At 38.4% G+C, this 26,733-nt stretch overlaps 2 protein-coding genes across 3 annotated transcripts in view; one reads left to right on the top strand and one right to left on the bottom strand.

Moving 5' to 3' along the window:
* MCOLN3 (mucolipin TRP cation channel 3) overlaps positions 1–6,780 on the bottom strand; it is a 60,373-nt gene extending 53,593 nt beyond the window's left edge. The window contains exon 1 of the mRNA XM_047727642.1: positions 6,701–6,780. The gene's annotated coding sequence lies outside the window, so the exon portion shown is untranslated. The remainder of the gene's footprint in view (positions 1–6,700) is intronic.
* The window catches only part of DNAI3 (dynein axonemal intermediate chain 3), a 68,646-nt gene that overhangs the window by 15,392 nt on the left and 26,521 nt on the right, over positions 1–26,733 (top strand). For both annotated transcript variants that reach the window (XM_047727638.1, XM_047727637.1), the window contains exons 7-16: positions 783–982; positions 4,349–4,465; positions 9,657–9,847; positions 10,367–10,491; positions 12,794–12,883; positions 15,486–15,572; positions 16,448–16,576; positions 19,021–19,094; positions 24,699–24,843; positions 26,427–26,514. In XM_047727638.1, the coding sequence (XP_047583594.1) occupies positions 783–982; positions 4,349–4,465; positions 9,657–9,847; positions 10,367–10,491; positions 12,794–12,883; positions 15,486–15,572; positions 16,448–16,576; positions 19,021–19,094; positions 24,699–24,843; positions 26,427–26,514 (1,246 nt within the window). The remainder of the gene's footprint in view (positions 1–782; positions 983–4,348; positions 4,466–9,656; positions 9,848–10,366; positions 10,492–12,793; positions 12,884–15,485; positions 15,573–16,447; positions 16,577–19,020; positions 19,095–24,698; positions 24,844–26,426; positions 26,515–26,733) is intronic.

Genomic DNA, 26,733 nt, shown 5'->3' with positions numbered 1-26,733 from the left:
AGACACAGAGACACAGGGAGAATACCATGTGAAGAAGGAAGCAGAAATGGGAGTGATGTATCCACAAGCCAGGGAAGAGCAAGGATTGCTGGCCGTCACCGGGAGCTAGGAGAGAGGAAAGGAACAGATCCTCCCTCAGAACCTTTAAAAGGAACAAACCCTTCAGCACCTTGATCTCGGACTTCCAGCCTCCACAACTATGAGAATAGTTGAAATAAAGTCCTATTGGTTTAAGCCACCCAGGCTGTGCCCCTTGGTTACATCAGCCAGAGGAAACTGACACAGTGGCATTCCCAGGGCAGCCGCTGAGAAGAAGATTTGTATGTGAGTGATTTATTATGAAAGTGTTCCACAGAAGAATAGGGAAAGCAACAGGACAGGGACATAGCAGAAGTCCTACAAGGATGCAATCTCGTGCAAAAGACAAGTAGAGGAAATCTTTAGCTTGAACCCCTAGGGGAACTCTGGAGTAGAAATGACACCTGCGTTGTCCCAAACAGAAGCAAAGGAGATGGGCTTACACGTGTCTCCCACCAGTCCAACACTGGTGAGTGCCAGTCACTTCCTATTCTTTTTGTCTTGTACCAAAGTGGTCCCAGTAGCTAGAACAGTGCTCTGTAGAAGAGCAGTAGGGGGTGGCCCTGAAAATGGAAAGCACACAGAACTGGAGGGGCAAACAGTATAGAAAGAGATTTGAGAGGATCCAAGAAGAGCACCTGTACTGTCTACCTGTTCTGTCTACTGAACTTGATTGTTACTTTCACTGCTCACCTGTGTTGCAGATTACATATATGATTTCTCGAAAACGAAGTGAGTTTGGAGCGCCAATTAAGTTCAGTGACCAAAATGCTTCCAGTGTAAAAGATGCCTATATTGAATGTACAGCCTACCCAGATAATCATTTTACCCTTAAACAACTTGAGAAAGATGTTGGCATGCAAGTAATCCCCAAAGTCAAGGACATAAGTACTCAAACAAGATGGTAAGTATGTAATGGGAGTGTATATATTCGAAGGCAATTGCAGTAAAATCTAGCAACATCCATGCTTATTTTGAAAGATCTTTATAATAAATAGAAATGCATTGACAATGAAGACATAGATCTTCACAGAGCAATTCAGGAAGATCTAATTATACTCAACAAATCTCAATTAAAAATCTCAATTGGAAAAATTAATTAAGTTAAAAAATCCCCATAGGAACAGGATAGACAAGTCTATAAGAATGTAAACACTATGAAGTGGGACAGTAACTGATGCTGTTAATAAGCACACTTCTGCTCTCAGAGCAGGCTCCTGTTGTCTCTCACCTTTGGCTCCTAACCATTCTATTCCACCACCGAAGTGATCATTCTCCCATATTAAAGCAGATTATGTTAGGTCACTGCCTAAATCTCTTTTCTGGCTCCACACTACATCCAGGGCCCTTAGGATGGCATTAGATCCTCCTTCTTCCATGACAAGGCATGGCCTGCCCCTCCAGCCTTGGCACCCTGTTCTGGAACAAGCTCTTGTGCTCCAGCCCCATGGGCTGCTTCCAGCTTCCAGAATGTCTGCTTTTCCATATCTTCCTGCTTCTGCCCATGCTGCTCCTTTTACATTAGCCTTCAGTTAGGCCCCATCATATAACACAAACTTATATTATACTAAAGTGGTGAACATCTCAGATAATATATGAAGTATTGAAAGTGAAAAACAGGATGGTTGTGTACAGAATGGTTGTTGGTGTATGGCTTGTTCACCCTCATGATTGCGTGGCTGTCTGGGAGCTCTGGCTCACTGCCACCACCCAGAATCACGAGAGAGGATAGTACAGCAGATCACTAACCCAGACAATTCCAAATCCAAAATTCAAAGTGCATTTTCTACTGAATGCATATTGCTTTCACTCCATCCTGAAATAAAAAAATCACAAATGGAAGCATCATAAGTTGGGGGTCATCTATAAAAGCAACAACTCCCATTACTATCTATCCCCTTACTCTATTTCTCTTCATGTTACTTAATATGTGTTTGTCATTGTCATTCTTCTCTCATCTCCTGAGAGTGACATTAGTACCAAAGAAACTTAGATTCTGAGACAAATTTCTAAGCCAAGTCAGCCAGAGATGACTTCTGTGTTCCTGACAGGGTGCAGAAAAGTGAAGAGAATGGGTCAGCCAGAGTAGACTTGGGAGGTAGACAGAAAAGGGACAGGGAACGTCCAACAACAGGAACCCAGACCAGAGGACTCTAGATTTAGTAGCCTCTCAATGAATGCTGACTCATACTAAGGACAGTTGTATCTACATAGATGGAGTGAAAAAAGAAGTAAGTGAAGGTCTTGGCGCATAAGATAAAAACAAAATATATGAATCAAAAGGTTCAAATCTAGGTGACTGGGAGAATGCTGGTACTCCTTAACAAACTCAGGAAATCAGGAAGGGTAGCTAGTCTGGGGTAGAGAGGCTAAGAGGTACAATTTTGGCAGAAGTAAGAAAAATAAATAAATAAAATCAAAGATGAAGTTCAAAGGGGACTGACAGTGAAAGCAAATGTTCAGTGTTCTTACCACACACTAGGCATTCTTCTAAGCCCTTGGCACACAGCAAGCAATTCTCACAATTGCCTTCTGAGGTAGGCACTGTCCCCATTTTACAAATAAAGAAACTGAGCCAAAACCAGTTTATAAATGAAAAGTCAATGTTCAGAACATAATTTAAATTGAAGCAATCACAAACAGATCTGCTGAGAAATAACAAAACAGCTCAAATTGAAAAAATAGGAGTAACTCTTAGTCATGTTGCCTCTTGGATGAAACCCATAGGTGTCATGTAATTTCTTATTTAATCCTGCCTAGAGGACACTAATGTGTGCTAAAAATTAAGAGATGAAGCTATGATTTGAACTCAGTCTCTCTGGTTCCAATACCAACATTCTTTTTTTCCAACACTCTGCTTTGTGTTATTGATACTGGGCTAGCTAGGGGAAAAAAGAATGAATTATTTATTAAACATAAAACTCTGTTTACTCCTTGTTTTTTATTCTTTATTCAGTGTATATATATAAGTATATATATACATATATATTATTTGCCTCTTACAGAGACATTTTACTAACATTTGTTCAACACAGAATAAATACAACCTAATATTTTTTGAACACTTATAATATGCTAGGCACTGTTTTAGAAGCTTTGCTTGTATTAATGTATTAAATTTACAACTCTATGAGCCAGGTACTTTGAGAATTTCATTTAGAGATGAAAAAACAGACACAGAGAAGTTAACTAATTAGCTTGGGGGGTCACAAAGCTTGTTAGTGATAAAATGGGGCTTCAAAACCAGGCAGAGTATCACCAGAGTACACACTCTTAATGACTGTGCCGTATGACCTTTCTAGAGCCCCATACCCTGAGATCAAGGAGCTCAGCCGGTCTAGTGGGTGAGACTCTCACTGCCCAAACACAACAGGAGATGTGCAAGGGTGGAGGTGAGCACTGAGGGCAGACTAGATGGAAAAAGCTTTCTCCCAGATATCATGTTGCCATCATTGCTGAAGTGGAAATTGTTTTTATTTTTGTATATAGAGAGCAGAGTTTCTCAGTCTCAACTCTACTGACATTTTGGGCTGGATAATTCTTTTTTGTGGGAGGTTATCCTGTGCATTGGAAGGTATTAAACAGCATCCCTGGATTCCACTCACTACATGCCAGTAGCACATTCCATTTGTGACAACCAAAAATATTTCTGGATGTGGTCAAAAGTTCTCAGGGTGTGGGGGTGGGGTAGGATTGCACTGGTTAAGAAACACTGATTTAATGAAATGAGAGAGAGAGAATGATGAACAAATGTCACAAAATGTTAATAACGGATGAATCTGGGTGAAGAGTATATGAGAGTTCCTTAGATCCTTCTTAACAACTTTTCTATCAGTTAAAAATATTTAAAGGGGCACCTGGGTGGCTCAGTCGGTTAAGTGGCTGCCTTCAGCTCATGTTGTGATCCTAGGGTCCTGGGATCAAGTCCCGCATCAGGCTCCCTGCTCAGCGGGAAGCCTGCTTCTCCCTCACCCTCTGCCTGCTGCTCTGCCTACTTGTGTTCTCTCTCCATCTCTCTAATAAATAAATAAAATCTAAAAAAAATTTTTTTAAATAAAAAATTTTAAAAATAAGAACTTCTTGATTATGTTGGAAACAAAAACATAAGTATTCGAAGTATTTTAAAAAGGCAGTCAATATCAGTTATCTGGGATAAAGAAAAAATTGAATATATAGAATTTAAATAAAAAATAATATTACTGTCACAGAAAGAAAGCTTTACTTTCCTTTGATCTAATTTTTGGTATTCCATTTTCTTTTAATGTATTAGGACATATCCCAAAAATGCCACTACACAATATTATCCAAGAGAATTATCAGAGGAGGAAAAAGAGACATTTGAACAATCAAAGCCTTTGAGTGACTTTCTGAACAATACGTCTATAAAGTAAGAATTGTATATTAATTTTTTTAAAAAGTAAAACATAAAATGTGTATGTGTACCTGTAGTGTTAGGTCTTTAAAAAGCAACTCAGCCCATGGTGTCTAGTTAGAGAGTATGAAGAGTTATCAGATATGAATGAGCATGTGACACATTCTCAGTCTTTCCTTTCTGTTGCCAGGCAACACTCCTAGACCTCCTAAGCCAGGGCCACACCAGGGTTCACCTGGGAGATGTATACACTTGAGTGTGTGAGGATGTTTTCCTCATTATAATTATGATCTTTCTAAATGATAACCTGAATTGGATTCAGGTGTACCTTTGTACCTCTTATTCCTTCCCCCTAATTCCTGTCTTGCTGCCACTCTTACTGAATCTGAGAGAGAGGCGTTTTCAGAAACACCCCCCCACACACACACACACTGTTACTAGGACCCTGGGGTGTCTAGACTGAATAAGAGCTTGACAAGGTCTCTTCAAGTCGACATCAGAATTCAGAGAAGGCGAGCCAGTGGTACACAGGTCTGTCAGTTGTACCCTGTAGGTTGGTTTCCTTTTCTTCCCAAAACTAAAAATTTGTTGGTTGAGTTGATATGTAGCCCATGTGAAGTTTTTTCATTTTTAAGAAAATAACATTAATTCTTTGAGACTTTTAAATATTCTGAAAATTCCAACAACTCTCCAAAGCTATTACCTATGTCTGGGGGGAATCTGGTTTAAAAATTCACCAGTGATGCAAAGAGAGTGCATTGAGCTAGATAAAATACTTTATATACGTATAGTTATGTTACTGTGGGTCAAGACTTCTTATGAAGCTTTTTAAAACATGGAACAGGGCGCCGTGACTCAGTTGGTTAGGCGTCTGTCTTCAGCTCAGGTAATGATCCTGGAATCCTGGGATCAGTCCCACTTCGGGCTCCCTGCTCATCGGGGAGCCTGCTTCTCCCTCTCGCTCTGTCCCTCCCTTCTGCTCATGTGCACACACGTGCTCTCTCTCTCTCTCTCAAAATAAATAAAATCTTAAAAAAAAAAAAAAAACCCAAAATGCAACAAAGAAAGATAGTTGTTCCATCAGTGCCTGATGACTGACAGCTGTTCAACAGGCTGTTCCTTGCTGACTTATCATTCACTGTAGCTAGCTTGCCTGGGGCCAGCCACTGGAATGACTATGGAATCAAAGCCCTGGAGGGCAGAGTTTAACAAAGAGCCAGAAACCCAGAGGCACGAACACAATGTCTCTTCCCAGGATTTCTGTACTAGTTGGTCCCTGGAGAAGATATTAAACATGCAGAAAAACTGTATATCTAACTCATGGCAAGGGTAGGAAACACACTACAAGGCAGAATTCCATGAAACCTTCAGAAATTGCCAGAGGTTCAGTGTTTTAAGAAGGGGGTTGCTGTTTTGTGGAATCTGCAGTCTGATTAGGGGAAATGAAAATCAGGTGAGTTTACTTCAGACTTTGAAGCAAGCCTCATTTTTTTTGTCTGTTTGGTGACAAAATTAAATGCATTTCTGCTTGGCTGCAAAACTAAACAACGAGAACAAAAAGAGGGCATTAACCCTTTGGCACTCGTTTATAGGAAGCATGCTACAGGTTTTCCTCTGGGGCAATAAGAAGCAAGAGAGCCCAAGGTTTCTGTTTCCCTATATCAAAATTTAGTCCTTAAAATTTTTCCTGTTAAGAATATTAAGAATGAGAAGTCTATGCACAATCCATTTCAAAGCCATAGATGGCCTATAGCCAATTCTTAATTATCCACACGGTGTATTATCTTTAGAACTAGGTTTTTATTCTTCCCTTTCAGTTGCCATGCTTATAGAGAGGAATAGTAAACAGCTTTATAATTCCCTCTCTGAGATGTGGGAAGGAGAAGCCAGAACTATAAGGGAAAAGAGGAAGAGGAAAATTGGCACAGGAATTATAATAGCACCGGTCAAGAATAAATAAACCTACAAATATATCACTGCCAAAGCAACTAAGAAACATTCGTTTCTGGGTTAAGGAAAAAAAAAAAAAACTTACTGGGGCGCCTGGGTGGCTCAGTTGGTTAAGCATCTGACTCTTGATTTTACCTCAGGTCACTATCTCAGGGTCCTGGGATTGAGCCGCAAGTCAGGCTCTGTGCTCAGCAGGGAGTCGCTTGAGACTTTCTCCCTCTTCCTCTGCCCGCCACCCACTCTCACTTGATATCTATCTCTCTCTAAAATAATAAATAAATAAAATCTTAAAAAACTTACAGGCTCTCAGACAACAATTTTGCCAGCCTCGACTTCATCACCCTCAGAAAGTGGAGTGCAGGGAAATCAAGAAACCGGAAACCAGAGAGAAGGTGCTGTCTTCTCTTCTCCCTTGTCAGTCAGTTCCCAGTTCGGGCCGAGAGGGAAGAATCAGGAAATCAGATCAGAGACCTTGGCTTTTAGTTTGTCTCTTGGGAATTTCTTTCTCATTTAGGCTGAAACAGGAAAAAAAAACAAGATTTTGAGAATGCTAACAAATGCTTCTGCTTGAAGCTCCAGGCTGGGAAGCTCGCCCTCCTGGGTGTTCAAACATACATAGGCACCACCTGGCGATCTCGTCAACATACAGACTCTGAGTCAGCGGGTTCGGGGTGGAGTCTGCGACTGCATTTTTAGCAAACTCCAAGTTATGGTGGTGCTGGGGGTCCATGGACCACACTTTAAGTAGCAAGGTGCTAGTTTGGAAGGTGAAGTACAAGAAGAATTCAACCAAGAGTAACCAATTCAGCGGTGAATGGTAGTGTTCATTCTCAACAACAACATTCTTAACAACAACAATTCTTAAGAATGTTGTTCATTCTTAACAACAACATTAAAGGCCACCCTGTTTAATTACATTCTTAGGAGTATCAATTGTAATATTTCGAGCTTATATTTAATTGTCTAAGTAAAGGAGGTTTCTTTCCTTATTTTAGGAAATTCATAATCAAAATCCCCCTCTTTGAGCTTACTATACCTATTAAAAAACCAAGCTATTTGGACTCCCAATCAGGGTAAAAGGCTGGGTGGCATTCTAATGGCGGGAAAGCTCCAAAGGCCTCGGGAGTGAGCTGAGCTTTCACACCTACCTATATGCAGGGGCAATCAACATGACAAACTTACAGTAACTATTTTTTGGTTTTGTTTTTTGTCTGTTATGGTACTGCTTCTTTCAAGAATGTACCTCATTTTCATATTATAAGTAAGTGACTGAGTAATGGTGGAGTAAGTTGGTCAAATTCACAGAAAACAGTTATAAGATCTAGAAAACAATATTTATATGCAAACATACACATAATTACTTGAAGGCTCAGGAGAGTAACCAAAAATAAGCAGAAACTGGAGGGGAGAAAGATGAGATTTGCAAGTCTGCAGGGTTTTTTCTATAATTTTTGCCTAATCCATAGGAGGCTCAGATGACAGAAACTTGTAGCCTTACAGGTCTGTGGGGGAGGCAGAATAACCAAATAGGAGAAAGTCATGGAAGAAAGGGAATCCCAGATAAGCCAAGACCCCAGATCTACATTAAAAAATCTAATCAGACCCTAGGCTGTAGACTAAAATATTCATTTTTAGGGGGAACTCTAGGGCAGTCTAGAACAACCAGCATCTAGAAGCTGAAAAACTGGCAGAGATTTCAGCTGTTGTTCTACACAGAGAAGATAACATTTGGAGTTCGAGTCTAGAACAAATTTCTCATTTTCGAGGAACAAAAGAGAACACAGGTCTGCACAACATATCATTTATAACAATCAGTTTCATTAAATATGTAAGGTTACTAAACATGTGAAGAAGCAGGAAAATGGGACTCTCAGGTTCTTCCTGATAAGACCTCTGGTACCAAATGAAGGGTGTTTTTTCCCCCCAACACCGAATATGTATCTTCTCCAACACCAATTCTCTAACTCTCACATGCTATCTGGAGTTAGTACAGACTCAACAAGTTAAGGGGCTTAGTCTCACAAGCCAGTCCCAACTTCAGACGCCAGTCTCAAGTCCCAGGGGGGCTATGCTTCTGACTGACCAGCTATAAATCAGTTTGATAATTCTTCAGAATGACTCATTTAACTCAGGAAAGGGCTCTCCTTACAATTAACAGTTCGTTGTAAAGGATACGACTCAGGAGGAACCAAATGGAAGAGATGCACAGGACAAGTGATTGGGAGACTGGGGGAGACAGGCCAGCCCCCCACACTGTCGAGTACTCACCGAGTTGCGAGCTCCTATAATAACTTTTAGGACAGTAACTTGTTTAGTCAGGGCCCTAGACTACCAAGAGATGAGCCTAGCACTCGGATTGTTCTTGGAAGGGCAATATTAGCCCTGTTAGCAGGATGAGTCTTAATTTTAGGGACTGCATCATGCATTGCCGGTTTAGGAATAGAATTAACCACATTATCCTCTCCCAGGCACTGTGATAACTAAAACCACCACCACAACTATCACACACATGCGCACACACACATATCACACTTCTAACTTCCATATCGCCCCTTGAGAATCTTTTATTTTAAATTTTATATATACAATATATAAATGTATATTCTAATCCTGGTTAATATATAACCCTAAATACATAAGTGTGTGTGTGTGTATCTATATAACCCTAATGATATCTTTGTACAATAATTAGTATATATGAACATTCAGTACCGAATATGGCTAAGAAAATTGCCTTTTCTCAAGTTTGGGGTTTCCAGGAAGTGAATAAGACCAAGTTTAAAGTAGAGGCTTAGAGGGTGCTGCTGTGTGAAAATTCTTTTTAAAGGAAGCAGGACTGGGCAAGAAGAGCTTTGGCAGGTTCTAGGGCAAGCCCAGCAGGGAGCTCCAAGGGCAAGACAGCTTGTGGGAGGACTCCTGCAGGAGGCAGAGTAGGGGAGGCCCCCTGTCCCTGCAGCTGCCAGCCTGGTCATGGGCCTGGGAGAGCACAGTCTGGGCCTGGAAGCCAGAGAGATCACACAGGTGCTCCAGGCCGTCAGTTAACAGCCTCGTGGCACTAGAAGTTCTGAGTAGCCCATAGCCAGGAGGTATTTTTTTCTCTGAAGTCATTTATTTCACATGGGGGTAATCATCAGTTACCAGATATAACTGAGAACATTTTTTTCTTTCCATATAAATGAAAGAGGACCTGCCAAAAGACATATCATTGAATAGTAAAATCCAACATCTTGTGCTTTTTTTTTTTTAAACGAAATAGTGTTGAAATAGCCCTGCAGCAAAATGAAATCATGAACACATTTATCGATGACTGGAAGTGCCTGGCAGAAGAAGAAAGCACCTTTGGAGACAAAACTGATACCCACTTGAAAGAATACCAGTCCTTTACCGACCTCCATAGCCTAACAGAGAAGATGGTCACCTCTGTCTCATGGCATCCGACCATCTATGGTGAGATGAACCTGACTGCGGTTCTCTTTGGTGATGAGCAGAAATAGTCTGTTACTTTTCTAGTAAAATGACAAGCTAGCTCGGTTTCTCAATTGCAATAAGATGGCTTACAGCCGCGAAGGGCACCTGCCAAGACCTTTCGGCACCGCTCTGGTCCTGTGTTCTCCCAGCACCTCACTGTGGTTTCTACAAGGACAGAACCAGAGCTCAAGCGACGGAAGTGATGGGCTCAGGTCACCCAGTTGGTGCAGTGCTGAATCTGGATTTGCCTCAACCTGTTGGGACTACCAAGGCTGGCTCCGTTTCCCCTCCCCCATTCTCTTCCTCTCTGATTACTGGACAAGAGAGAACAGTATTACACAGTAGAACTCTAGGAGAACTCTTGGTGTCTTATTGAATATATTTATTCAAATTTCAGCACAATGGAAATGAATAGTGACTATGTTGAGAAGCAAAACTAAAAATATTTCTCTATGTACAGTTGCTGCAGATTTTAACTTCTAATTGTGTTTCAATCAGGCCTAATAGCTGTGTCCGTGGCTGTACGACTCTCCTTTGAAGAGAGAGTCCACTTTTCTGGCAAATTATTGCTGCAACCATCACTGATTCTTTTCTGGAGTTTATCTGATCCCATACATCCTCAGGTAATTTTTTTTAACATCCTCAGATAATTAAGGAGAGTTGTCTACATAGTCTAAACATTTCAAAACTATGTTCACATTTATCCCCGGCAGTTTTAATTACAAAGTACTTTGTAACCACTTAATATGGTAAGTTTTTATTAAGTTAGGCTTCTTCAATTCAGAATTTGTCATCAATTTGAGGAAAACTTAAGTTTACACTTAGTTTACTGAATAAATCAGCATGTTATTTTCAAAAACGATTATAAGAGGACTGTTTAACCAATTTTAAAAAGCAAACTCTTTCAGGGGTTTTATTTAAATACTGTTTGTTCAAATGCAAATAGATTTTAATTTCACATGAATTCCGTCAGTTCTGAGAATCACCAGTAGGTGACAGTAATGAGTACAGATGCCTGTGTGGGAAACAATGGGGAAGAGTAGGGACTATGGCCCTGAAGAGTGGACAGCCCATCGGTGGGGATATTACTCTTCAGCTTGCTTGTTGCCAGGTGGTCTTACTTGGTTTAAAGTATCCAGACCAGAATTTTTTAGTGAAATTTCCCAATTTTTAAATAGTTCAACTAAAACCAAACCAAACACACAATTCAAATAAAACAGGGCTGAGGGCTGGGTTTGCCCCACAGGGTTCTATTTCTATCAGCTGCTCAAAAAGAGTTTTGCTTAGGGGGAGGGTGCTTTATAGTGTTAGATTAGTTGTTGGTTTTTTTTTAATGTGCTTAAATATAATATTTTGTTTCTATAAAGTATTATATAACTAAGGATTTCCCTAATAAACCCTAGCCTTCCTTCTACCTTCTTCCCTAATTCATCTGAATTCATGCAGTTTTACTATAATAGATTCTAGCACTTGAATTATTATAGACCTAGAGATCAAAAATGACAAATCTTTAGTTCTTTCTTATCAGCCGAATTACCACAAAAATGGTAAGAAGAGGTTTTCTAACATTTTCTAATGGACTAGGATCACTCTCCAGTCCACATCATGGAAGGGTGGCTGAACTTTCAAGCAAATTAGGAAGAGGAAAAAAAGACCCTTTCCTCTATTTTGAAGAATAGCTTTAAAGATTTTATTTATTTATTTGACAGACAGAGATCACAAGTAGGCAGAGAGGCAGGCAGAGAGAGAGGAGGAAGCAGGCTCCCCGCCGAGCAGAGAGTCTGATGTGGGGCTCGATCCCAGGATCCCGGGATCATGACCTGAGCTGAAGGCAGAAGCCTTAACCCACTGAGCCACCCAGGTGCCCCAAAGAATAGCTTTAAAAAGACAGGCAAATGATTTCTTTTACCTTAGTTCAATCAAAACTGTAAGAAAATATTTCTTATTTTAAAAGTAGAAATCTCTCTAGAAACCACAGAGTACCAGATAAAGACGATTCACTCCAATCCCAGTCTGAAACTAGCTCAGTGGTGGCTCACCAATGGCCTCTGAAGCCCATATTTTTGATGGTCTTGTTTAAGGAAGAGCAGTAGCCATGCTTGTATTGTGCCTGGTGCCAACACATTAGCACAGATGCCAGCTGTGATTACTGTACCTATTCCTTCACACTGGAATATTCCTTGCAGGGCTTCCTTCTTACCCCACCCCCCAGTACTTGAGTTTGTCTGCTTTCTAGGTCCTATATTATTTTAAAATTTGAGATATTATCACTGGCGATATCTCTCTTTTCTCATCCAACACATTTTTTTTTTTTTTTTGAGCACTCACTCTGTGCCAGGTTAGCTAGAGAGCAGGGAACAAAACAGGCAAGTAGCTTGTCCTCACAAAGCTAACCTTCACCTTCCCAGAAACACTAAGCTTAATCTTTTTGTTTATAAAAAATTGTAACATCTGGGCACCTGGGTGGCTCAGTGGGTTGGGCCGCTGCCTTCGGCTCAGGTCATGATCTCAGGGTCCTGGGATCGAGTCCCGCATTGGGCTCTCTGCTCTGCAGGGAGCCTGCTTCCCTCTCTCTCTCTCTCTGCCTGCCTCTCTGTCTACTTGTGATCTCTCTCTGTCAAATAAATAAATAAAATCTAAAAAAAAAAAAAATTGTAACATCTCTCAGCAGTGATCAATGGAGGGTGGAGGAAGGGGAGACCCGGGCCCCTGGAGAACATACCTCTCTCATACACATAGACAAAGTTCACAAAATTCAGCAGAAGCATTTTCTCATCCACAGGTGCAATTCTGGGAATGGACTCTATGTCCATTTTTCTTATAGATGGCTATGAAATTCAACTTGTGACTGTCTTAATATTACTTTCTCACTATGATCTTAATAGACTTTCTCATTCTTTCTTGAATTTGGGGCATTTACTTTAGTTAATGCTGGAGAGCCCAGATGACATCTTTTGCTTCAAGTTCTGTCCAAGTGACCCTAATATCATTGCTGGAGGCTGCATAAATGGGCAGGTAATTATGGATTTTTTCTCAACTATTTATTAATTTGGACAACATCCTGTCATATGTTTTGATTGGTAGTTTTTCTTAAACTTAAGGATTCAATTTGGCAGAAGGAAGTATGCCAATTGTGTGCCAAGAACTGGGGTATATAGGTGTGTTAAACATGGTATCAGGGCTCAAGGTATCCACAGGGTAATCTAGTTATAACTGGAACAAAATTGAGTCAAATCTGTTTGTATTCATGGAATAGAGTCACGTATTATGCAAGATTCTGCGGAATAACAAAAAACACAAGCATTATACCTCTTGGTCAAGAGTCCTCTTCTGACTTTTTTCTAGAGGTAGGAGTTGGCAATGATCCAGAATTTGAACAGAAAGTCACTGGGAAAAGATACTTATATTACTGGATTCCTATTCATGAGAGATGGAGAGAGAGACAGAGGCAGAGGCAGAAGCAAACTCCCTAAGGAGCAGGGAGCCCAATGTGGGACTCAATCTCAGGACCCTGGGAACATGATCTGAGCCAAAGGCAGATGCTTACCCATCTAAGCCATCCAGAAGTACATTAAGTTATCTAATTTATATGAGATTTAGATCCTATCCTCCAATAGCCTGTTTCTCCAATAAAGCAAAACAAAAATTTTAAAGCTGTTTTATGATCAGAATTTAAATTTACTGTGACCAGTGAGTTTGACCATTAATAGTATATGGTCCTTTTATGTTTGGCTTTGAAAACTTCCTTGTGATTGAAAATTTAAGTGTCTATAGTGGGGATGCCAGGGTGACTTGGTCGGTTGAGTGTCTGACTCTTGGTTTCAGCTCAGGTCATGATCTCGGGGCCATGAGACTGAGCCCCACATTGGGCTCCACACTCAGCTAGGAGTCTGCTTGAGATCCTTTCCCCCTCCCCTTGCCCCTGCCCCACACTCTCGTTCTTTCTCTCTCTCAAATTAATACATCTTTTAAAAAAAATAAATGTCTACAGCATCCATGACTATTTATCTGGAACCAAAACAACGAAGAAAATAAATTTTCCCCCTCAGTTTTATTCAACAATAACTGGTAGTCATAATGATGACCCAGAGCCCATCCTCCAAGCCCTGCAAATCCTGAAATGCTTTTTGTTACTCATTATGAAGGTGATACAACTCTAAGAATATTTTAGAAAAGGGGTGCCTGGCTGGCTCAGTCAAAGAGCATGTGACTCTTGATCTCGGGGTTGTGAGTTCAAGCCCCATGTTAGGTTGTAGAGATTACATACATATACATGCATAAATAAATAAATAAATAAATAAATAACTTTTTAAAAAAGAATATTTTAGAAAAGGAAATGATGAAAATAAGATCACTCACAATTCTGTAATTCTGACATCTTGTTAAGAGTATTGAAATGAGGGCGCCTGGGTGGCTCAGTGGGTTAAGCCGCTGCCTTCGGCTCAGGTCATGATCTCAGGGTCCTGGGATCGAGGCCCGCATCGGGCTCTCTGCTCAGCAGGGAGCCTGCTTCCCTCTCTCTCTCTCTCTCTGCCTGCCTCTCCGTCTACTTGTGATCTCTCTCTGTCAAATAAATAAATAAAATCTTAAAAAAAAAAAGAGTATTGAAATGACTTTAAATCATTGAAAATTAATCTAATTTAATGTTGCATATTCTAGTTTATTCTCATTTTTCCAAAAATTGCCATCCATGTATATACAAAGTTGGAGTTGGCTAGAATATTCAATTAAGTAGAAATCATCATTTTCCAGCCTTTTGGGACAACTGAGTGTTTGTACTACTTCTGGAGAACAAGCAAAGCAACTCTCCCCACAGTCACAGCACATTCTCAAAGACAGAGGAAGAGATTGTCATGTGGCATATTTCTGCGCGTGCAGATGGCATAGAAATTTCCCAAAGCAGAGGAAATTGCATACTGTTTATCCTGGAGTTTAAAAAAAAATACTAGCCTTTATTAACATAAGCACAAGCACAAAAATCAACGTGCTAAAAATATTTTATAGAAAAGAAAACATTCTTTGTCATGTTAGCTTTAAAAGTTGCTGACTTAGGGGGCACCTGGGTGGCTCAGTGGGTTAAGCCTCTGCCTTCGGCTCAGGTCATGATCTCAGGGTCCCGGGATCGAGCCCCACATCGGCTCTCTGCTCGGCAGGGAGCCTGCTTCCTCCTCTCTCTCTGCCTGCCTCTCGGCCTACTTGTGATCTCTCTCTGTCAAATAAATAAAATTTTTTAAAAACTTTATTAAAAAAAATTGCTGACTCAGGGTGCCTTGGTGGCTCAGTTGTTAAGCATTTGCCTTCGGCCCAGGTCTTGATCCCAGGGTCCTGGGATTGAGCCCCACATTGGGCTCCCTGCTCAGCGGGAAACCTGTTCTTCCTCTCCCACTCCTCCTGCTTATGTTCCCTCTCTTGCTGTCTCTCTCTTTCTCTGTCAAATAAATAAAATCTTTAAAAAAGAAAAAAGTTGCTGACTTACTAAAGATGTAGACTAAATTTGATTATCCTTCAAGGTGATTGATCAGAGTACATGCCAATACCAATGGGTTTTAAAAAATCCTTAAGACCCAGTGAGCTATTTCCTGAAGATGTGTTGTAATAACATTTATTTCTGTTTTAGATTGTCATGTGGGATATTTCTGCACATGCAGATCGCATAGAAAACATCAAGACAGGCGGTAGTAGAAGTAAAAAAGTCACGCTCAAGGTTAGCTTTTTATGACTTTTCATTTGCAAGTTTCTTCAATTCAGGGGTTTATCAAAAAGTACATAACAGAACTGCCAAGCTACACAGAGAGTCGATATGGGGGGGAAAAAAGTATTATTTCCCACACCTTCACATCTGTTTGTGGACTTGTTCTGAATTTCTTTTATGGAGGCCTGTGATTAAAAAATCAATAAAACAAGTCGCTTGACCTACCTGAGGATGTTAAGTTATTTTTTGTTGTTCTTAAATAAAATAAAGGGCCCAAGTGACTTGCCTGAAGTGATGTCATGGAAAGACCATGGGACAGAAGGACGATGTGTGTAGGCTCTAGACTGCAGTCCTGTGAGTTGGGACATGTCTTCTCACCTCAGCAGGCATCAGTTTTCTCCTGTGTAGAATGAAGGCGTTACAATCCTTTCTGATAATCACATCCTATGATTTTGTGAAGCTGTGGATGCTGTCAAGAGGATTGAGGAAAGACTCCTCAGCTCCTGACGCAGTATTCATCCACCATATTGCACACCTCTGGCCCCACTTCTTCAACCTGAACACCAACTGGCCTTCACGAAAACATTGTGGGCCGGCCCTCTATGCATGCAAGAAACACTCCTTTAAAAATGGGATCTCACTGATACTTTAGGGAGTAGGTCAATCATTCTTGCTAAGTTTAGAGATGAAACCTTAGACTAAACTGAAGGGAAAATACATAATCTTATTACCTAACTACATTTTGCATTGAAACACTAGTTTCAATGTTTTTCTTTGAACTAATATTTCTCCAAGTTATTAATTCTAACTGGAATAATGAGTAAAGTGTGAATTTACTCGTTAGCTCTCTGAATTGAGCACACAACTTTCTTTTCACATTTTTCCAGCCTATGTTTCTCCTTGAACCAGACAGTAATAAAGAAGCAACGTATATCAGACATTGTGCGGTCTCCTCAATAGAAAGTGGTCATAAGAAAGTAATTACAGATATACATTGGCTGTCTGACACATTTGAGGTGAGTCTTGATGGTCTCATAATTTTCTCCTGCTGGATTGTACATTTCAGAAGATTTTATTCAAAGAGCATGTTTCAAGTCAACAGTTCATTTACATTTAAATCATAAAATGTTTCCTGAGAATAAGGCCAATGTTTCAACTTCAATGGCTTATAAACTACTAAAAAATGTAGGTGGTTTCAACAATGATAAAATACAATAGTGGGGAAGATAAGACTTTGATATGTAAAAATAGAGTACAAATATTTTACACTGTCAGTGTTTGTGGATTTAAAATTTATGATTTCAGCAAATTGGAGCAGGCAACTCTGAATATCTGTGACATACAGTAATGTGTTATTTTGCCAACGCAATTTTGAACTGACTCCACCGTGAGGCTGGTAGGTGAAAACTAATCCTGCAGTGAATGAGTCCAGCTGAGTGCCCAGCATCTGCAATGTAGTTTGGCTTTGTAGTTCTGTACCTGACTCACTAAGTCTGGTATTAGTGAACTTGGAAATTGGCAAGCTCCCCAAATGTTTCCTACAAGCACACTAAGGGTCCACTGTGTACTTTAAGAATATTAAAATATATTATGACAAAGTAGAGCTATAAAGGGTAATTAGCTCTTCAACATACTCAAATGGATTATCCCAAAGCAACAATACTTTCAAAACTTATAATGAACCAAAACAAATAGCCCAGACAGTTTCTATTACCTCTAAGAGTTTAACATGGGGTAATGGAAGGAACTCTCTGTTCCAACTTCATCTCAGCTCACACAGTACACACAAATTAATTCAGATGATTATAAATTTAAATAAAAATAACAAATACAGGAAAAATATAATAAAGATCAAAATAGAATACCATAGAATGCTATATTTCTGGGTTGCAGATAGTTTTCTAAGCTAATTAATGTTGAAAGAAATTCAAAACACACACATGTAAATTTCTAAGCTAACAAAGAGCAAACAACAAAATGGAGAAAAATATTGGTCTAAAATATGGTGCATACAAAATTTCCAGTAAATAAAACATATACTAGAAAACAATGAGTAGATAAACATGAAAATCATTCACGCTTTCTAATATCAAAGAAATTAATAACAAAGCAACAGTAATATACTATTTTAAACCATTTAATTTTTAAATAAAAATTAAATAAATAATAATGCCCTGTGTTAGAAAGGATGCAGTGGTGAAACCAGTAAACTCTAACACTGCTGGTTCCAACATAAAATTTCTGGAATACAATTAGGATAGTTCTTAAATCATCCAAATTTTCGACTTTTTGAACAGTAATTCAAATTTTGGGAATTCATAGTAAGAAATAATCAATTTGTGCCTTAAGAAACAACATTACATGCACATTTTAATAAATTATATCAAAATGATTCATGAAAAAGTCCTGGGAAAGAATACAGGTAGAATTCTATTTGATATTAAACCTATTTTTCAGATTTCTGTAATATTACTTGTTGTTGTTGTTTAAATCATAAAAACGTGAAAGTTCAGAGCAAGCACACTTCTGGGGTCTCGCACTTCATACAGCAGAGAAGACTCAGTAGAGGGAGAGGCAACATGGACTCTGGATTGCTTATCAGATGAGTAGAAGTTGGCAGCATTTGGGAACCAGAGAGCATTTGGGGTCCTGTGGCCTCCACCAAATTTCCAGGGTCTTAGTTCCCGGGACACCTACCGGCCTTAGCAGTGCAGCATCTGTATCCCTCCTCCCACCCACTACTTTCACTGTTTATTTGCTGCTGGAACCCCTACCTTTGATTACTATCTTGCTCATCAGTCCTACCAGGAAGGTAGGGAATTAGGGAGTCATGTTTCCCTACTGATTCAAGAGTGGCATCTTCATAGATTGCCACAAAACCTTTCACCTTTTTTCAAAGCGAACTAGTTGGAACTTGGGACCTTCTAGGACCCTGAGGAGCGAAACATTTACTCTCCTTGGACTCTTGCCTGTGCTAGGTGACTCTTGGTATCTAAAGTAACACTAAATGTCTTCTCTACTAACCTTATCTGCTTAATAATCTCACAAAAACTCCTATGTTCTATTCCACCATTAATAGTAAAATACAAGAGTCTGTGTCTCTAATTATAATGGATAATGAAATTGGGATACACCATTGATAATTATAAAACTGTTAAAATGACTTATGAGTACACAGGTTTAAGTGTTCAAATAACATCAACTGAAAAATCTAAGGATAGAAATTTTTACGCATGCTAGTTTAAACTACATAAAAACATTTCTATGAAAAAAGACTGGAAAAATACCTTGTAGAATTCCACTTTATGTTAAAACTTATTCTTCAATTTCTGTGTTATTGTTATATTCTTTTAATAAAATTAAAATAAAGAAAAATATTAAAAGAGTAAAACACTATGAGAAAAGTCATTACATCCTAGGTACAAAGAACTTACTTCTTGTGTCTTTAAAAAAAACACAGATTAACAGATTGGGGGCTGTCTTTGAGAATCGAAATGGAATATGCTGTCAACTTGTCACGTGTTCAGCTGATTGGTATGTCTTTGTTAGTGTTCTTGGGTCAATTTCAAAGTCGGAGTGGGTGGGGAGGAAGGTTTCCCCACCTCCTGCCAAGCAATACTCTGGACACCAGCTGGGTGTCTCACAACTCCACTTAATTCTGACACTATCCACCAGAATTCACAGGTTAAGGTTCAGTCCTACAGGACTGCTCTCTGGAACTCCTCCCCCTACCACTACCCACTCCCCTGCCAGCCACCTCAGATGCCAGTCACAAACCCAGGTCGTTAGCTGTACTTCTGACTGACTGGCTGTAGATGGGAGGTTCCGAAGATTCCTCCTCAGGTTGGATTAACTTGCTAGAGTGGCTCACAGAACTCAGAGAAACATTTTACTTACTAGATTACTGGCTTATTATAAAAGGATGTAACTCAGCAACAGCCAGATGGAAGAGATGCAGAGGGCAAGGTATGGGGAAAGGGTGAGGAGCCTCCAAGAATCTCCACTTGTTCACCATCCAGGAAGCTCCATGAACCTTGTCCTTCTGGATAAGTTGGGGGACTTTATTTCACAGGTACAATTGATTAAATCTTTGGTCATTGGTGACTGAACCCAATCTCCAGCACCTTTCCCCCTGCTGGAGGTCAGGGGTTGCAACTGAAAATTCCAACTCTCTAATTGCAGGGTTGGCTCAATTGGCAACCCACCCCCATCCTTAGGTGCTTTCCAAAATTTGCCCCATTAACATAACAAAAGGCAACTGTGAGGCTCTCTACATATAGGAAATTCCAAAGGTTTTAGAAGCTCTCTTCTAGAATCCTGGAGGAAGAACAGATTTATATAACTTGTAATTCACAACATAACAGTCTTATTTTAAACACTACCTAAGTGTTTTCATACAATATATTTTTTTTTCTTAGATGTTTCTAAAATCATTATCTTCTGTTCCTTAAATAATCTTTATTGTAACAATTAAACCTGATATTAACAATAGGGCAGAATATTATAGACTGTTGCTGGTTGAAAAAATATTTTTATGATGCAAATACGTTGTAAAAAGAATACATATGGATGTACACACCCACCTACACACAACTATATCCTATACTATAGGTAATAAGTAATAAAGTTGCTGAATCAAAGAAAGAGCTGACTAAGGCCTTAGAAACAGCCAGAGGGTTCTGGGTAGCAGGAATGAATGGCCAGCCCCTTCCATCTGAATGAATCAATTCCAACCTGACATCCATTAAATCACAAAATCACCCCCTTTGGCCAAGGAGGGAATGGCAAGACACCTTGAGTGACAGTTCCAACCTGACTGCGTGGAATAGGGAACAGTTCCCCAAAAAACAAAACTATTAGAGTGCTCTAGCTAAAAAATGAAAGAGCATGAGGGTAAGGGTGACAAGCAACAAGAGGGCCACCAATAGGTCCATATGGATTATACAACAATTAAAATTGTAATGATTCATGAAGCAATATTTATAGTATGATGTTGATTATAAACAACAGAATGCAAAGCTCTACTCTTCTTCAATAGCCTTGGAAAACATTTAGAAACACTGAACAGACGTAAAATTTTGTATGTGTTTTATTTGAGACACAGGTCCTTGACTATTGGTTATAATGATCGCCCTTGAATTTAGAAATATTCTAGAACATTCTGGAAATAATTCCTTCAAAAGTTGTTACATTCTGGAAATAATTCCTTCAAAAAAAAAAAAAAGCTTATGCATTTAGAAAAGCTAACTTTTAGTTATTTGGAAAACTTACCAGTTCTAATCTTTATACCTCAGCCATGCCAAGGTTCTTATAATACAGAATAAGTTAAAATAAGTATCCATTAATAAAGAATATGTGACTGAACAGTGAATATTACTCAGCCATTAAAAAAAAAAAGAATGAAATCTTGCCATTTACATCAACATGTATGGATCTAGAAGGTATGATGCTAAGTGAAATAAGTCAGTCAGAGAAAGGTAAATGCCATACAATTTCACTCATATGTGGAATTTAAGAAACCAACCAACCAAACAAACAAACAAGAAAGAGACAAACAAAAAACACTCTTAAGTATAGAGAACAAACTGGTGGTTACCAGAATGGAGGTGGATGAGGGAGATGAATGAATTAGGTAAAGAGGATTAAGAGTACACTCATCATGATAAGCACTGAGAATGTATAGAATTGTGAACCACCATTTGAATACCTGAAACTAATATAACACTACATGCTAATTATACTGGAATTAACCAATCAATTTTTAAAACTCCCCAAAAGAATAAGCCACATTCTTTTTTATTAATTTATTAATAAAATTATTAATTATTATTAATAAAATTTATTAATTCATAATAATTTATTGGTTAATAAATGATTAATTTATGCAGAAAGTTCAACTGAGGTTATCTGTATTTAGCAAAATCTTTTTTTTTCCAAAAAATTTTAGAAGATTTTAATTATTTGAGAGAGAGAACACAAGCAGGGGAGACACAGAGGGAGAGGGAGAAGCAGGCTCTGTTGAGCAGGGATCCTGATGTGGGGCTCCATCCCACAATCCCAGGATCATGACCTGAGCCAAAGGCAGATGGCTTAACCAACTAAGCTACCCAGGAGCCGCTAGCAAAATCATTTCATGAATAATGCAAATTAATGCTATAAATGAGATTCAAGAAGATCTTTCTAGGTTGGAAAAATAGTTTTAAATCAACTATAATTAGAGTTTAAAACAGCTCTTTTTGTGTCATTTGTGATGTTTTCCCCAAGGATTTATATTTTGACAACATAAAAATGATTAATACTTTCAACAATTCATTATTAAGATGAATAAATGACTAATATTTCTTAAGTCACATAAATGAAAAGTTTTCTTAGTCTTACTTGAGCTACTATCTGTTTATCTACATACTTTAACTTACAGATCTAAATTCTTTAATGACATCTTAAGTTTATTAATCAGGTTACTCATAACCTCAGTGATAGAAATAATGGCGCTAATATGGCATATTCTTTGCCATCCTCATTGTATGTTTTCACATAATTAATACAAAGTCATTTATACTAAAATACTATATGAGTATCATTATAAATGTGTTACCAAGTTTATTACACTTAAATTTATACTCTATAGATGTGTGGAGCTTTATAAAGAATTTTCATAGACATTATCTCATTTGATTTTTATAATCAACCTGTAAGGAAGGAGAAATAAGAGGAGAAATAACCTTTATTGGCTGCTTACTGTGGGCAAAACACATTAAATCCAACATTGCCTGTGTATGTATTGTTTTCCCAGTGAATATACATGTATTTATGTTATACATATTATATATTTATATTATATATTATATTTGCATTATATATTTATATATTTATAATATATGTTATATGTAGTTATATACCATGCCTCTTAAATATGACACCAAAAACACAAACAATAAAAGAAAAAAGTTGAAATTCATCAAAATTTTTGTGCTTCAAAAGGCACAAACAAAAAATTAAAAAGACAGCCCATGGTATGGAAGAAAATATTTGCAAGTCATATATCTGATTTAAAATTTCTACCCAGGGGTGCCTGGTTGCAGTCATTAAGTGTCTGCTTTCGGCTCAGGTCAGGATCCCAGGGTCCTGGGATTGAGCCCCGAATCGGGCTCCCTGCTCAGCAGGAAGCTTGTGTCTCCCTTCCCCATTCCCCCTGCTTATGTTCCCTCTCTCACTGTGTCCCTTTCTGTCAAATAAATAAATAAAATCTTAAGAAAAAAATTTCTATCCAGAATATATAAAACTCTTACAACTCAACAATTAAAAAGACAAATAACCCAATGTAAAAAAGGAGCAGAGATTATCAATAGACATTTCCCCCCCCCAAAAAAATACACAAATGGCCAAAAAGCACATGGAAAGATGTTCAACATCAGCTATGAGGGAAATGCAAATCAAAACCACAATGAGGGGCACCTGGGTGGCTCAGTGGGTTAAAGCCTCTGCCTTCGGCTCAAGTCATGATCCCAGGGTCCTGGAATCAAGCCCTGCATCGGGCTCTCTGCGAGGCAGGGAGCCTGCTTCCCCACCTCTCTCTCTGCCTACCTCTCTGCCTACTTGTGATCTCTGTCAAATAAATAAATAAAATCTTAAAAACAAAACAAAACACAATGAGACCTAAAATAGCCAAATCAGCAATCTTGACAAAGAGCAACAAAGTTGGAGGACTCCCACTTCCTGATCTCTAAACTTTTTACAAAGTTACAGCTAGAGACAGAGGTACTGACACTGGCATGAGAATAAACATAGAAATCATAGAGTTCAGAAATAAACCCATATGTCTATGGATGACTGATTTTCAACAAGGGTATGAAGACAATTTAATGAAGAAAGACTAGCAACAAATGGTGCTGGGAGATCTGGATATCTGCAAGCAAAAGAATGAAGTTGGACCTTTACCTCACCCTGTACACAAAAATTAACTGAAAAATGGCATAAAGACCTAAATGGAAGATCTAAAGCTATGCAACTTTTAGGCAAAAACATAAAACTATGCAACTTTTAGACAAAAACATAAACAAAAGCATAAATGTTCATGATCTTGGATTACATAGTGATTTCCTACATATTACATCCAAAGCACAAGCAAATGCAAATCTCAATCAATTTTGATGAGACACCACTAGGATGGCTATGATAATAAAGACAAAAAGTAGCAGCGTTAGCAAGGATGTGGAGAAACTGGAGTCCTCACACATTGCTGATGGGAATGTAAAAATGACATAGCTGCTTTGGAAAACAATCTAGCAGTTCCTCAAAAGATCAAACACAGAAATTACCATATAACCCAGCAATTACACTCCTCAACGTATACCCAAGAGAAACAAAACCAGGCATCCACACAAAACTTACGCACAAATGTTCATAACAGCATTATTCCTAATAGTCCATCAACTGACAAATGGATAGACAATGAAATATTATGTGGCAATACAAAGAAATGATATGACATATACTACCACATAGATGAACTCTGAAAATATGCTAACTGAAAGAAGCCAGTAACCAAAAGTCACATATTGTCTGATTCCACTGATTCCATTTATATGAATTGTTCAGTTTAGACAAATATCTACACACAGGAAGTAGATTAGTATTGTCTAGGGCTGGAGGGCAGTGAGGAGTGACTGCCCATCTGTACAAGGTTTCATTTTGGGGTGATAAAAATCTAAAATTAACTGTGGTGATGGTTGCACAGCTCTGTGACTATATCAAAAACCATTGAATTGTGTACTTTCAGTGGTGAATTTTGTGCTATTGAGTTATATCCTAATAAAGTTGTTAAAAAGACGATGCTTAAAAAAATGCTTTAAAAATGTGAAGAAAGATACTAAAAAAAAGTTGGTGTTAATCTCCAAACTCAGATCTCATATATGATAATATCAGTGTCAATACCAGCAAAGTCATCAAATAACCCTATAAACTGTTTAATTCCCTAAAATATAAAATGCAAAACAGTCCCATATCATAAAAATCTTAGTTTCAGAGATACTAATATACAGTAGTGATCACATTGCTAATGTGTGGAAGCAGAAAAGTATGGTAGTTCTAAGGCTACATCTTTTACTTGTACTAAATAAGATGTGAATTTTTTTAAAGCACAATATGTTTCTGGGATATCAGACCACAGAAATCTTTAACTCCACAACCAATAGAGAAAAAGAAAGAAGAACATATTGAAATTCCTTTGGATGTACCATCTACTTTTTTGCATCTCGATCTCTCCTGGAAACCTCTCACTAAGGTTAGTAACATGCAATCTTGTCCATTCTATTTGCTTGTGTATACTCTGTAATATATATGCATATACATACATGTATACACACACTCTAGAAAGCTCAAGTTAACAAAGGACTTCATTCATTTAACCAATAAATTTTTTCATTGAGAATTATTGTGATGCTTCGCTAGGTCAAGCCAGAAATCACAATTTTTGTGACCTCAAGATTGATATTTGTTCATGTATAAGCATGCCCCAACTTACTGATAGTTTATATAATAATTATTCATTTGCATAAACAGTTGCTTGTAAATCAGTAAGCTCTGGAAAGCTAATTTTTCTCTGGAAAGCTAATTTTAATCCCTAATATAGGCAAAATTCTATATATTTTGCATGTAGTAGGAAAGAGTATTTTATTTATTTTTTAAGAATATTTTAATATCTATGACCAAACAAAACTGAAAGTAATTGAAAGAGAAATTATTTATACTTTTCTTGAAAGGCAGAGCTTTGAAGAAAAACAATTTTAATTAAAGAAAAATATGGCTGTGGATTATGGAAAGTATGAATGGGCTTCAGCAATTTGATGACTCTCTTTTTTTCAGAATGTCTAGCTTCAAATCCAAACTTAATATTTATTCCTTATCCTATAACTATCACTAGAATTACATTAATATGTATTTGCTCCAAATGTAAGAGAGAACACAGAGGGGTAAGAATATTCCAGAAGGAGCTGGGATTAGAAATTAGAAATTAGAAAAAGAGGATTAGGAATTTTCTGGGTTAGGATTTACCGAGCTATAAATCATTTAAAAAGAAATGAACAAACAGAAACTTATCAAGGAATCATTGTCAGCATGTAGACAAATATCCTGATGGAGAAATGTGGGGCAAAAACTGTGAGGGAAAAATATGAAATGTGGCAGCTTCTCATTCTGGTGCAGATCCAAGCCATTTCTGGAACTCAGGGGTACATATGTCCCCAAGGGGACTCAACAGTGCCTGGCAGATGAAAAGACCCCACACAACTTTCTAGAGCTTCATTTAAGTGAAAGGTGTAGGAACCAGGAGACTAAATCATTATTTTATATTAAAACCAAAAAGGATGTATTATGAATTAGAATTCACAATATTTTCAGAAATTCAACACATGAGATTGGAATTTGGAAATGAGCCCCTGGGTAAGCTCCCTTTAGTCGCAGGGTTATTTATCTATCTATTTATAAAAACCTTATTTATGTATTTGACAGAGAGAGAGAGCACATGAGTGCATAAGCAGGAGGAAGGGCAGAGGAAGAGGGAGAAGCAGGCTCCCTCTGGAACAGGGAGTTTGACTCGGGATTCAATCCCAAGACCCTGGTATCATAATCCCCGTCAAAGGCAGACACCAACTGACTGAGCCACCCAGACAGCCCGAGTTGCAGGGTTTTACAAACTGTGGTTTAGGCACTGTCTGTGGAGAAAAGCAACTAGGAATCTGAGGGAGAATGGAAAAGGGACAAAGGGAGGGATGTGGGACACAGCCATCTGGGGGTGGAAAGAAAAAGCAAGAATAAATCACCCACAGGATATATGGAAATAATTTTTCTTCTGTGTTCTCCCAAAAGTTAAGGCTGTCTAAAGGCGAAACAAGTTTAGACCACTGCCCAACCAAGATCAGCCTGAGTGAAGACAATCTCCTTTACAACACACAAGGTAACTGCATTTGCTTATTGAAATGGCATGTAATAGTTTGAGAATTAGTGATTCTTTACATCCAGGGTGAGTTACTTGCTAAGATAGTCTGATTTGTAAAAAGATTACAGAAAACCAAACCCTCCAATATGGGACTTTATAATGGCTATAATAACTATAGGGGCACCTGGGTGCCTCTGTTGGGTTAAGCGTCCATCTCTTGATTTAGGCTCAGGTCAT

This window comes from Lutra lutra, chromosome 4 (genome assembly GCF_902655055.1).
Source record: "Lutra lutra chromosome 4, mLutLut1.2, whole genome shotgun sequence".
Classification (NCBI taxonomy): domain Eukaryota; kingdom Metazoa; phylum Chordata; class Mammalia; order Carnivora; family Mustelidae; genus Lutra; species Lutra lutra.
Note: the sequence above shows the minus strand (reverse complement) of the source record. Positions and strands in the feature narration are given on the sequence as shown.